The sequence below is a fragment of the Heloderma suspectum genome, chromosome 7 (genome assembly GCF_057233095.1).
Source record: "Heloderma suspectum isolate Gila_16-S chromosome 7, 16-S_ref, whole genome shotgun sequence".
NCBI classification, from domain to species: domain Eukaryota; kingdom Metazoa; phylum Chordata; class Lepidosauria; order Squamata; family Helodermatidae; genus Heloderma; species Heloderma suspectum.
Window position 1 is genome coordinate 22,524,370 of NC_139464.1, and position 13,885 is coordinate 22,538,254.

The 13,885-nt window shown below is 46.4% G+C and overlaps 1 protein-coding gene across 1 annotated transcript; it reads left to right on the forward strand.

Annotated features, from left to right (window-relative positions):
• Positions 1–214: 214 nt before the first annotated feature.
• Positions 215–11,147, forward strand: LOC146339398 (perilipin-3-like). Its single transcript, XM_084811874.1, has 8 exons — positions 215–238; positions 440–502; positions 2,340–2,535; positions 4,767–4,849; positions 5,241–5,505; positions 9,561–9,757; positions 10,576–10,713; positions 10,797–11,147. The coding sequence occupies exons 1-8, from the start codon at positions 215–217 to the stop codon at positions 11,145–11,147; spliced, it is 1,317 nt and encodes a 438-aa protein (XP_084668000.1).
• The last annotated feature ends 2,738 nt before the right edge of the window (positions 11,148–13,885 follow it).

Consider the following 13,885-nt stretch of genomic DNA (forward strand, 5'->3'; position numbering starts at 1 on the left):
GGGCCTTTCCCATGCTTTGCAACCATTTTAGTCTGCGTATTTTTAACAAGGGAAGTCTGGTATTTTTGTGAATGGCAGCAGGGAAACCTCATACATTTCCACAATTCTGCTATTCAATAGTGCCACCTAGTGGCTCTGTAATGGAACATACAGAAAAGAGAAAGACCCCCCCCAAAAAAAAAGTATGTGTAAAGGAGCCAGTCTTAATCCCACAATGACTCAGGAGGCAGAAGCCTCGGTAAAGTGGCAGTTTAAAAGCTGCATGTAGAAAAATCCTTTAAGTGCTTCAGAGTTCTTAAAGGGACAAATCCCTCTTTAAGATGAAACTAGAGCAATTTGGCCTGACCAGAGCTCCATAGGACAAAACAGACTTTGGTGCTGAAATTCTCATATGGTGAATAACTGGTGACTTTCTCTTCTAGCCCTACCTTCTTGTTAGTTGCATCACCAAGCTATGTCTTCCAATAGCCAAGTGGAGGAGGCAAGCAAACCTGCACAGGAGGTGAGTTCAGAAACAGACTCTGCAAGGATGCAGAATGAACAGCTTCCAAAGTACAGTCTTAGCAAGCACATCACCCTCCCCTGACTCCCAGTTAGGTATTTGGGCCCTCTGAGCTCCCTTCTGCCTAAATAAATTGCTTTTGGAGAACTGAAAGTAACATGAGAAGCATTGTTTCATGCAGTGCGTGCTTGTTTCGCCACTATGTTAGCTTAAATTTTGCAAAATCCTGTCTTGCCAGAGACAAGTGGAACTAGGGTGGCTTTTTATCCATCACCAAAAAAAGAAAATGCATCACTCCCCCCAAAACAGCACCAATTTGAATAACATATGCAAACTTATATGTGAAGGTACAAATTTAGACATAATTATTATGAAAAGAGAAAGCTCACCATAGTGGAGAAGACTATGACCAGGTGACCTAAGTGCCCTGCTCAGTCTGCTGTCCACTGTTGATGGGCAACTTCAAGGCCCCTTCGTGCTCTCCACTCCTTATGGTTCTTTGACTTCAAACCAGTGTTGGATTGGTTTAACTAAACATGCATTATACAGTTGTAATCCTTACTACAACTCCATAAAGTGAGTGCTATCACCACCCCCACCCCATGTTGCAGCTAGAGCGACTGAGATTGAGGGAAAGTCACTTGCCTAAGGCACCTAGTGAGTACCAGGCAGAGGTGAGATGCAGACCAGGGGCTTCCTGATTCATAGCTCAAGCCTGTTGGTCATCATGCTACACCAATAGGGATGTACGAAAGTCACTTACCTTTTCGCAGGGGTGCTTCGCGGTGGGGTGGAGGCGCTTCGCTTCTCCCCCCGAAGTTCAGGCGAGGGGGGGGAGGCTTCCCGCCTCGCCCGGCCGAAATTCAGGCCGGGGGCGGGGAGGCTTCCCGCCTCGCCCGGCCGAAATTCAGGCGAGGGGGGGGAGGCTTCCCGCCTCGCCCGGCCGAAATTCAGGCTGCGGGGGGGAGGCTCCCCGGCCGCGAAACAAAGTGTAAAACAAAAAACAAAAAAAACCCGTGATAGGCTACATAACGATTAACATAGCCTATCACAGCTAGATTTCCAAAGTCAGCCGTGATAGGCTACGTAAATCGTTACGTAGCCTATCACGGGTGACTTTGAAAAAAAAAAGCGCGTATGCAAATGGCGGCGCTCTATGGGCGCCGCCATTTGCGTTCCTTATTTGGTTCCGGTAGTCTACGTAAAGATTTACATAGACTACGGCGTAGTCTACGTAAATCTTTACGTAGACTACCGGGACCAAATAAGGAACGCAAATGGCGGCGCCCATAGAGCGCCGCCATTTGCGTACGCGCTTTATTTTTTTTTCCAAAGTCACCCGTGATAGGCTACGTAACGATTTACGTAGCCTATCACGGCTGACTTTAGAAATCTAGCCGTGATAGGCTATGTTAATCGTTACGTAGCCTATCACAGGGTTGTTGGGTTTTTTTACACTTTGTAATGGCAGCGGCGGCAGCCCCCGACGAAAGGCCGACGAACCGCTGCCGGGACCCGCCACTGGGAGGGACATTCACCAAAGGTAAGTCCCATCCTGGGGGGGGGCAGGGGGCAGAGAATTTCACCGCCGATTTCGGGGGGCCAAATGCGTTGGTGCTCGGCCCCCCGAAGATTCGGGGAGAAATTCTCCGCCATCCCTATACCAGGATTCCAGAGACTTTGGGGAGCAGCCTCAGGGCAACTGGCCATGCAGGAAGAAGATATCTAATGACAGGAGAATGCATTTAAGCAAGAGGCTCCGAATTGTTATGCTTCCCCATATTTGTGGAGTGTGGGAACTGTCCTTGTGCACTAACCAAGTATTTCCTCATCTTAGAATGCCTTGAGGAGAGTAGCCAGTATGCCCTTGGTCAGCTCTGCCTACGATATGGCTGCTGCCGCCTTCAATTCTACCAAGGACAACCACCCCTATGTGAAATCCTTCTTTGACACAGCGGGGAAAGGGGTAAAGACCCTGACAGAGATGGCCTTCACCACTGCTCAGCCTATCCTGGCAAAGCTTGACCCCCAGAGTAAGTAAGCCAAGAAGATTTTTGAGCAACCTGGTTAGATTTTTAAACTGTTCAGCTGGGGAGGTGAAACCTATATGCCCAATGTTTATTGATGGTTGAATCTACTGCTTCATAATCTGAACATAGGAGGCTGCTAATCTTGCATAGTGATAGTCACATGGCACTGTAGCCTGCCGTCTTCTTACCTACCCAAACAAATGCCAGCATGAGGTGTTGAGGCACTGAGTACTTATGCTACTGGCTCAAATGCACTTCGACCCATCCTTAATATTCATACTCAATCCCAAACTGCATGGCCATTTCATGACCTTATTTTTTCAGTTCAATCATCCCTTCAGTCCTGTTCTTGTCCCATGAGCTTCACAAGAGCCTATCCCAGCCTATCTCAAGGAGCGCCTCCAGCAACACCAGATAGGCCGCTCAACAAGATCAGCCTCGGATGGCCTTCTCTCTGTCCCATCGGCCAGGACAGCTAGGCTGGTGAGGACGAGGGAGAGGGCCTTCTCTGTGGTGGCCCCCACTCTGTGGAATTCCCTCCCTAGGGAACTCCGCCATGCCCCCTCTTTAATGACATTCTGCCACGCATTAAAAACATGGTTGTTCAGGCAGGCATTTGGGGTGGGCTAGGGTAATTTTAGAAATGTGACATTTTTAATGTTGAATTTTATTGTATTAACTGTTTTTATTGTTGTACATCGCCCAGAGTGGCTGGGTGACCAGTCAGATGGGCAATTAATAAATTTAATAAATAAATAAAATAATAAATAAATAAGAGCAACTGAAAGCATTGCTCTTGTTTTTACTTGAGTTTTCAATACCTCTTCAGATCAGGTCAATGGGCAGTACCCAGTGCTGTCACTCTGCTTATGCAATTAACATTGCACAGGGCTAGTGGCAAGGGTAGGCATGGTTGGGCACTTGCTGAGGTCTCACATTTTAGAAGGGGCCCACTGACAAGAGCACCTTGGAGTTGGAGGCTGAGGAGCAATGGCAGCTGGTGATAATGGCAGTGAGAAGGTAGACTCGCTTTGGGAATGGGCCATTGAGGGCATCTTGCCCATGGGCCCTCAAAAACCTGGAGGTGGCACTGATGTAGCACTAGCATAAGCAGCCTCAAGCACAATGCCAATAGCATATGGTGACACAATGGTTTTTCTGGGGAAACCCATTGCTCCAGCATACATTATTGGTGTCGTGCAAGGAGCCACTTGCACAACATTGATGTGCACTACATCAGTGGTGTAAGCAGAGCAGCAGCATTGGACACTGCTCAGTATCTTCTTGCTCTTAGCCCTTGTTAATTTGGATGTACTCAGGACTGGTTTGAGGCATTTTGCTGCCTGAGGCAGAGCAGCAAAAGGCACACCCCAGCCATCCGAGTCAAAGCGCATAGTCCCCAAGGCCAGCCAAAGTTGTTTTGGCACATGAGGCAGAACATCCCACAAACTCCTCCCCACATCCCAGGCAATAGAAATACAACACTAACAAAGGCCCAATTTGCTGCCCTTTCATGAAACCCTAAATCTGCTGCCTGAGGTGGCTGTTTCATTCTAATGGTAGGGCCGGCGCTCGATGTACAGTACTTATTCTTCACTTCAGTGTATGAGTTTTTAAAACTGCACTTCTGTATCTACAGGCTTTACATACATAGGGCAGAGCTCTAAAATACAGCCCACTGTCTGCATAGTGATAGTAGATCTGTAGATGAGGAAACTAAAACTTAAGCTTTAAGAACACTGGATCAGTCCAACACCCTGTTTCCCACACTGGCCAACCAGGTATCTACGGCAAACCCACAACGTAAGAACATAAGAAGAGCTGTGCCGGATCAGACCAAGGGTCTATCTAGTCCAGCATTCTGTTCACCCAGTGGCCAACCAGCTGCCCATGGGAAACCCACAAGCAGGGCATGAGTGCAACAGCACCCTCCTGCCCAAGTTCCCCAGCAACTGGTGCACAGAGGCATACTGCTTCTGATACTGGAGGTAGCATATGGCTATCAGGACTAGTAGCCATTGATCTGCCTTCTCCTCCAGGAATTTGTGCATGGCATCAGGGAAATAGCCTTCTTCCACTGTTCCTCAGTGACGGATTCAGAGGCATGGTGCTTCTGATGCTGGAGGTAAGAATTCAGCTCTCATGATAAATAGCCTTATCCTCTATGAAGAAATGCGCTGGGCTTCTTAGGCTAGCACAATTGAAAGCGATTGAGAAATGTCTCTGTTCTGTAGTTGCAACTGCAAGTGAATATGCTTCTAAAGGCCTGGATACGCTGGAGGAGAAGTTGCCAGTTCTTCAGTTGACAGTTGATAAGGTAACTTGATCTGATCCCTAGTGCAATGCATGGTCCCTTGCCTCTCTGCAGGGTGGGGAGAGGATTCTTCCATTAGGAGATTGCCAAGGGAGCTGCCTATGCGCTATTGGGGTGGGGGGAGGGTTGCCTTGTCTCTCACCAAGCTTCTCAACATTACCTAAAAGCTAGCATCAAGTTCAAACTGTTGCTTATGTCAAGAAGGATGTAACAACATGGCTGTGTCTATCAGGGGTGGGCAACTTGTAGGCCAAAACATCTGGAAGGCCACAAGTTGCCCACCCCTGATAGGTAGGTAGGTAGGTAGGTAGGTAGATAGATAGATAGATATGAAAGGCCCCTTTCTAATGGTGACTTGTGCAGATGTAAGGTGTGTTCTTCTGTTGCCTTGTAGGTTGCCTCTGACACAAAAGAAATGGTATCGTCCAAAATGACAAGTGCCAAGGAGGCTTTTGCCGACAAGCTGTCTGGAGTTGTAGACATGACCAAAGACGCTGTGCAGGGCAGCATGGAAGCAACCAAGTCTATTATCAGCCACAGTCTAACCACTGTTGTGGAATCCAGAGTGGGCCAGATAGCTGTCAGCAGTGCCGAAGCAATGCTTAGGAGATCTGAAGAGGTGGTAGATGACTACCTCTCCGTAACAGATGAAGAGCTGGGTATGTGATTTAAAGACCAAAGGTCTCCTTCCTACTTTTGAAATGGAGTAATTGTTTCTGAAACAGCTTGGTTCTTACACCTGAGTGTCCCCGACTCAATTTTAGAAGGCCTTCCCCCTCACAGTAGGGCACTCTAGGGTGGCGATGTGTCCTACTTTACAGAGGTTGGTCCTGTATTTGAAGGGCTGTCCAATCCAAGTCTGGCTAGTATAGAGCCCTAAGAAGGGAGAGCAGCTGGGGCCTTGGAGTTGCCCATCAACACCTGGACAGCAGACTGAGCAGACACACAGGTCACCTGGTCATAGTCTTCCCTGCTATGGTGAGATGTACCATATTTCTATTTAAATTATAGTGATTGCTTCTAAATTTGCATTATACATAAACATTAGCATGTGAACATTTTACACAAATCTGTGTCCTCTTTTCAGAGATGTATAAGTGGAGACCTACTCTACTGAGACCTAATTACACTCTTGAAAGACTTGTTTACCCTTCTGTTCCTTCTGTTCATTCACACACCAATAGAATTCTTTAAAATGGTACTTACACATTATGAGGATGACATTTGAAGGAAGTTCAAGAAGTGCATTGAGTAGAAAAGGGGCCCACTTCCTAGGCAGCAAATAATCCAAGTCTCAAGCTACAATGCAAACAGGAGTGGAACTATTTCCTAGAATCATAGAATAGTAGGATTGGAAGGGGCCTACAAGACCATCGAGTACAACCCCCTGCTCAATGCAGGAATCCAAGTCAAAGCGGCTGTCCAGCCTCATCTTGAATGCCCCCATTGTGGGATTGCCCACCACCTCCCTAGGTAATGGGTTCCATTGTCATATTGCTCTAACAGTCAGGAAGTTTTTCCTGATGATCAGCGGGAATCTGGCTTCCTGTAACTTGAGCCCATTATTCTGTGTCTTGCATTCTGGGATGATCAAGAAGAGATCCAGGCCTTCCTCTCTGTGACAGCCTTTCAAGTACTTGAAGAGCACTATCCTATCTCCCCTCAGTCTTCTCTTCTCAAGGCTAAACATGCCCAGTTCTTTCCGTCTCTCCTCATAGGGCTCATAGATTCCTCCCCTGATCATCTTCGTTGCCCTCCTCTGAACCCTCTCCAGCTTGTCTTTGATACTTTGTATTCAAGACTCCAGCTTGTCTTTGATACTTTGACTGCCTTTGATACTTTGACTGGATTCACATGATCAGAGAGGGTAAATAAGCCACAGTGGCTTATTTTCCCTCCCTGCACATGCTAGTTGTGAGCAGCCTAACTGGCAAAAGTACCCTTGCCCAGTGAGGGTTGTCATGACGTCCAAGCCTGGCAAGAATGGGTGCCTGGGGTAGGTTTCACAGTGGTTTGTCCTAACCTGGCTAGGGTGGGTGGCTTACATCACAACAACCTGCACCTGGTGAGGGTATTTATGCTAATTAGGTGGCTCGTGACCAGCACACGTGGGGAGGGAAATTAAGCCACCATGGCTTATTTTCCTTCCATGATAGTACGAACCTAGTCTTTGGGCCTGTTCTCACAACACGCTAATCCTCACTCAGTGGTTGAGTGTGGGTTGTTTTGAGCCGTGGCGGGGGGGTTGTTGAACAGTGGGTTAGCATGTTGTCTGAACACAGCTAGGGTGGCTTGTTAACCATGCAATGTGGTTTGTTAACCATCCTGAACAACCCAACAACAAACTATGGGTTCTCAAGGTGGCTTGTTCAAGAAAATAAGCCACGCTGTATGGTTAACAAGCCACCCTGGCTGTGTTCAGACAACATGCTAACCTACAATTCAACAAACAACCCATGGTTCAAAGCAACCCACTCTCAACCACTGAGTGTGGGTTAGTGTGCTGTGTAAACAGACCCTCAGTGGTTGAGTGTGGGTTGTTGATGAACCGTGGCTTGTTTGTTTAACCGTAGGTTAGCATGTTGTCTGAACCAAGGACATCTTCCACAGGGTGTCTTCTTAACCATGCAGAGTCGCTTGTCAACCACCCTGAACAACAAACCATGGGTTCTCAAGGTGGCACACTGCACAGCTAACAAGCCATCCTGCGGAAAATGTTCTGTGTTCAGACAGCACACTAACCCACTGAGTGTGGGTTAGTGTATTGTGTGAACCCAGTCATTGTGCACTAACTTTGCATAGCAGAACTGTCACCAACCCCTAAATAGCATACTGAATACTGTGCTGGCTGCACAATAGATGACGTGGGAGGTTATGTATGCCGCTATTCATTCTTGGGAGGGCTATATCTGCTCCAGGGCAAGAGTATGTAGCTTCAAAGAATTCCAGTAAGCAACCTCTTAAGCAGGACATTGCTGCAGGGTCTCAGATAGGGTGGCCAAATACATTGCCAGAAAAGAGGAAATGCATCACCCCAAAAAAGGGGGTGCATAAATGTGTGTGCGCTGGAATAAAATGTGTGCACTGATTTATATGTTTAGATGCAAATTTAGAAATGACTATAACTTAAACAGAAATACATCTCACTGTAGTGGAGAAGACTCACTAGATGAACTGTGTGCCTACTCAGTCTGTGGTCCAGGTGCTAACTGTTGATGGGCAACTTCAAGGCACCTGCTCTCCCTCTTTGTGGTTCTTTCTTTTTAAACTGGACAGGACAGCCCTTTAACAAGAGGGGGGCTGTGCTCTGTAATGTAGGCCACCCTAAGCTAGGGTTCCAGGCAAAGGAAGAAAAGCAGCAGGATTACTAGTCTTGGATATTGCTGCTTCTGCCTATCATATGGACAGGAAGTGCACAGCATCCAAACAAAAGATTTTAAAAGTTCACAAAACAGTGTAGGGTAGTCATGCTGCTTATCCTAGCATGTACCCCCCAACAAAAATTATTGCTGCATTTTTATTGGAAGTGGGCTTCCTCTGTTAGAACATGACTATGCTATACTATCCTTAATTGCCTGAGGTAATAGACTAAATTAGTCTATGTTTTTCTCTAAGTGATGTTTTATTAGCCTTCAGTCTTGCATGCCATGGGTCTTTAAATTTAAATGATCTTCTCTTATCATACTCCATTTCTGAGGACCTTTGTTTCATTTTCTAAAAGAGCGCTGTGGAACTGGATTTATGATCAAAACATTATGCTGGACTGGCAGACCATCTTATCTTCTAAATTGGGTGGGGGAGTATGGATTTTATAAATACAGTCATTTGAGAGACTCATCCTTGATAGATCTGACCTTACCCAAATTTAGACAGACTTTTACAGCTCTGCGATTTCAAATCATGCCAACAGCAGTATTTGATGGCAGATACTATCAGATCCCTTATGATCAATGACTATGTATTTGTGGATCCCTAGAAACTGAAGATATGATCAATTATCTTTCTATGTATTACCATGTTCAAAAGTTCTTCAGAGTATTATATCTGAGTTGCAATCTGAATATGCTCTAAGAAATACACGTTACTTGCTGTCTGAGCAAAATAGCCAAGTAACCCACCAGGTTGTGCTTTTTGTCTTAGCTGCCTCAAAAATTTGTGCTAAAGCCCTAACTGCTGTCACAGTTAACTGTACATATGAATATTTGGTGTAAAGGCTTAGATGGCCATGTACTTTAGTTCACTGAGCTCCTTTTTATTTAATTACTCCAATGTTTTATTCCTGTTACATATTTTGTAAATGTGTATGGGTTTTGTTAATGGCCTTTGGCTTGCAAATAAATGACATCTGATTGGTTTATGATTGTATGCTGCCCCGTAAAGTTCCCTGGGCAGCTTGCAACAAATATACAAACAATGTGCATGCAAAATAAAACATAAGATCATTCTTTACCCTAAGAGCTATGAATGTGTTATGAAGGATGAGTCTTGTGCTCTGGTGTGATCAGAAAGCACATTTTGTGCACTGGTGCAGAATGCATTCATTGAGCAATACAACACAAAGGCCCAAAGGCCCTAAATTCCTTGTAGCCATGTCCTTCAATAGAACAGGGAACCAAAAATTTCCTTTCCTCTCTGCGGAAGCTACTAAGGATGCATAAGGCATCAAGGCTGCCCTCTGCTGATCCCCTGTGACATGTGATTCTCTGTTCCTTAGCTGAGCTTTCAGCAGTTTTAACGGATGGTGACGTGTGTCCTGTGCGGCCACATGAGCAGCAGGAGTACCTGGTGCGCTTGGGCTCCCTTTCGGTCAAACTCCGCCACAGGGCTTACCTGCACTCCGTAGCGAAGCTGCAACGAGCCAGGCAGGCCATCCAGGATTCCCTCTCCCAGCTTCAGCAGACTCTTCACTTGGTATGAACTTTACCTCCAAGCTTGAATAACACGTTTGAGATTAACACTGCTCATTGCAAATCATCCTTTAAATCTAGAAGGCTGGCCTGGCATATGTTTGTCACAATTGGAGTCCCTTCCCATTTAAAACAAGAAAATGGCATTTGGTCATGACTGATTCCCGAGGATCCTAGCCTGGGGCCCTCCAGATATTTTTTGACTACAACTCCCAGCATTCCTGCCTATTGGCCATGCTGGTTGGGGCTGAATGAAGTCAAAGTCCAATTAATCTGGAGCGCACCAGGTTGAGGAAAGGCTGTATAAAGTTATAACTGGCCTCTCTAGCTTGCATCAGTGGGCCACTGCATGAACTTGAGGGTATAAAGAATGTGTAGTCCTGCTCAGGCTTTGCAATCTCCCTTTCCTAGGTTTCTGAATATAAATTTGAGGTAGGAAGGCCCTTCTACAGGGGCTAAAGCAGCCTTCCCTGACCTGGTGCCCTCCAGATGTGCTCCCAGCACATTGGCTGGGAATGCTGGGAGTAGCAGTCCAACGCATCTGGAGGCCACCAGGTTCAGAAAGGCTGGGCTAAAGAGTGACCGATCAGCTTTGCCCTTAAATTTGTGTTTATGTATTCAACTGTATAACACTGACTCCCCATGTTATCCCTTCAGAAACACTGGGTCCTTGAAGAGACAATGTTAAGAGGGGACACTTCTGCTAGATATCCTGTCAGGACAGCATCTAAGCTACTGTAGTAGAAAATGGATGGGCAACAAATCATGATGTAGAGAGTCCCACAGATGGCATTGCTTTGCGTCTTCGCTTGTCCCTTCCAGATTGAACGTATGAAGCAAGGTGTGGGAGAGAAGGTTTCTGAGGGCCAAGAAAAGCTGAGCCAGATGTTGGTAGAATGGAGGAAGGCAAACCCCAAAGCAAAGGATGAGAAAGATGTGGCAGAGGCATGTCTATGCGTGGTAAGTCAAGAGTCCCTTATAAGAGGGTGATGCCTGCCTCCCATAAGAAACAGCAGTGCTCAGTAACGGCTTGCTTGTTCCAGCATGTAGAGACCCAAACCCTGACTGTGTTCCGCAACATGATCCAGCAGCTGCAAGCAGCTTGCCAGACACTGATCTTCAGCATCCAAGGGTTCCCTTCCAGTCTGCAGGATAAAGTGCAGCAAGTCCGCCAAAACACCAGAGATCTCCATGCGTCCTTCTCAGCAGCTGGCTCCTTTCAGGAACTCCCCAGCACCCTCCTGACCCAGAGCTATCTGAGAGTGCAGAAGGCACAAGAATACATGGATGAGCTGTGGGAGTATGTTGTGCACAACACCCCTCTCTCCTGGCTAGTGGGACCTTTCATGCTGTCTGCCAAGTTGCCTGCTGAAACCATAAAACCAGTGGAGTGAGGACAAGATCTGTTGCGATAACTTTGCTATTGCTGTAGATGGCAGCACAGTATTGGGAGAGCAGCCCTCTTGGTGGTGCAGAAGTTTGTTTGTTTGTTTGTTTGGGCATCTAAGCTGATGGTGGTAGCCTTCATTACGGCTTAATTTTCAAAATGGTAAATACCTTAACAGAACTTGACTTTAAAATGAAAAAAACCTGTTATGGATCAAAACACTGTAGAGCAGGGGTGGACAACACATGGCCCTCAGGATGTTTTGGCCTACAACTGCCATCAGTGCATATCCAATGGTAAGGGATGATAGGAGTTGTAGGCCAAAACATCTGGAGAGCCACATGTTGCCCAACCCTGCTGTAGAGAAACTGCTAGTACAGAAGTGGTGGCAATGAATAGCTTATCAAGAATTGGTTGTATTGTAAAGAGTACTTGATTGTGGGGGGAAACACATGATTTGGCTTTTTAACTAGGCCAATGAACTGTCTTTGTCTTTGGAAAAGTGTTGAAAAGACATCCAAATAAACACGACTGCATTAAAACTCCAGTCTTCAGTCTCTTTGCAGTTGCTGCAGATGAAGTGAGGTTTGTCTTGGCTTGCCAGCTTCTATGTTGTTCTCCAAACTGGAGCATCTTCTGGGAAAAACTGAAACAAAGTCTCTCCTTCAAGAAGGTCATTCCACAAGCAGATAAACTCATCTTTTAAGGACCCACAAGACTTTCTGTTGCTGTTCAACAGAATCTAAAGTTAGTCTTGACTTGAGCAATAATTCCGGTCTGCCTCCATTCCAAAATGCCTGCCACTTGGAGTACTTGAAAAGGCCAAAGAGGGAACAGCCAACTTCCACCAAATCACTTGGATATCATTCTAGTGAGCACTCCAGTTGCAGGGAGAATTGCTCCAAACGGGTGTACAGGTGGCTAGCAAAGTTGTGAGGTTCTTGTTACTGTAGGTCTGACCGTGGCATGCGTGTGACTAGCGTTGTAAGCACTTTCACCCACTCTGTTAACTTCAGTGATGTTGCTGCTAAGTCCTTGATATACCCTACTAAGTCCCTCTGGTGGCTCAACATGTTGGTGCGAATAGACCCCTGTAGGATTATATATTATTTTTGAGGTTACGTGCTCTGCCACTTGAATATACCATTAAATGCATCTGATACAGCTAGAGTGGAGGACCTTTTTCAGTCTGAGGGCCAAATGCCAATCCGGCAAAGGCAGTATTCGATCTGTGGGTGGACAGGGCCAAAACGTAATTCTTGCAGATTTTAAACCCACTCAGAAGTAAGCAGGACTGAGTTCCTCAGCAGCACTTTCAAAGAGCACCTTGAAGGCCAAGCCTCTGTGTGTCTACTCAGCAGAGCATGCCTCTGCAGCACAAGCCCTTAAACACAGGAATGGGGGAATGCTTACAACTGCTTTATCTCCCCTTCTTCGATGAGAGGATCTCCATGGGAAAGGGCCAAGAAGCTTGAAGGAAGGAGACAAGGGGGATAAGGAACCATCCTCCATTCTTGGTCTAGAACATGGGTGGGCAACATCTAGGGAAACTCACCTGGGGTCACACCCCGCCCTTGCAGCTGCCACCAAAGTGTCGTAACTGAAGAAAGCAGATTTTGCAAGGAAATGAGGGGTGTGGGGTGCTTCTGCGAGCATGATTCTACTTGCAAACAAGATGTGTGCTCCCAGCACACCTTTTTTCCTTGCAAAATCGCCATTGTTTTGCCGCTGCCACTGTGGCAAATTTGGTGAGAGGGGGGCCGGCCCCTCCACAAAGAACAGCAGTGAGGGGCCACATACGACTTACGTGCTGCCCACCCCTTGGCCAGAATATGCAAACCTTCCTCCGAAGTTTTGCCTCTTAATATTCCATCTATTGCTCTAGCAGTGGTGTTGGCTATTCCTTTCTGTTCAAACCACCCCATTTCTCTTTAGTCTGGAATCTCAACTAAGCATGCTTCCACATGAGGCTCTTATTGTGCAAATTGCACTGCCTCATTCACAGGATTTTATGGGAGGCCCAGACAACATTGCCTTTAATTTGTGGCCCTCTTGTATTTTCCCACCACTGTTTCTTGTGTTGTCACCAGAAAATATGATTTAAGGAAGAGAAGGTGGAGTAGCTGCTTAATGCCTTTTGAATGGTAGCGATAGAAGCCCTCCATCTGGAGAGAAACAACTGCATATCAAAGGTACTGCCTGGGCCATGACCCTGCAGCACTGATAATTCCTATTTAGCAACATGAGAGCCACCTCTATGTTGATGCTGCAGGTAAGACAGCAGCCAGCTAGTATGGGGTTTTCTTGATCCTTCGGGATGCTCTTGAGTTGAAGGAAAAGAATTAGTAAAGCATAGGTAGGCAATCTGAAACCTTGAAGGAATTGGCAACGGGGAGTCACTACACTGACAATATCTGGGGTTTTCTTAGTACCCTATACTCTAATGAATAGCTCAATTTTATATTCAGCTGGAATAGCTGTTGGATATCTTCACAAAACTATGGGGATCTCTACACCTCAAGTTTATTGCACATTCATGGTTGCTCACTCACTGAATTGTGCGGGTCCATTACATGACGTTGTCCAGTCATCATTCCACTATTTCCTCCCACCTATCCCGTATCTTCCTCAAGCGGAAAAAATGGGGTATTTTTTCCAGCACACGGAACAGGAGCGCCATGACCTCCACCTGAAATTCTCCCAGAGCGGAAGAAAGGGCTCTGTCTGCTTGCTGTGGGCGTTTGT

Bases quoted from the DNA above. Each gene is read 5' to 3' on its own strand.
- LOC146339398 (XM_084811874.1), top strand. From the start codon at position 215: ATGACTCAGGAGGCAGAAGCCTCG. The intron at 2,536-4,766 runs GTAAGTAAGCCA...TCTGTTCTGTAG, and splicing joins GGCAAAGCTTGACCCCCAGA to TTGCAACTGCAAGTGAATAT. The intron at 10,714-10,796 runs GTAAGTCAAGAG...TGCTTGTTCCAG, and splicing joins CAGAGGCATGTCTATGCGTG to CATGTAGAGACCCAAACCCT.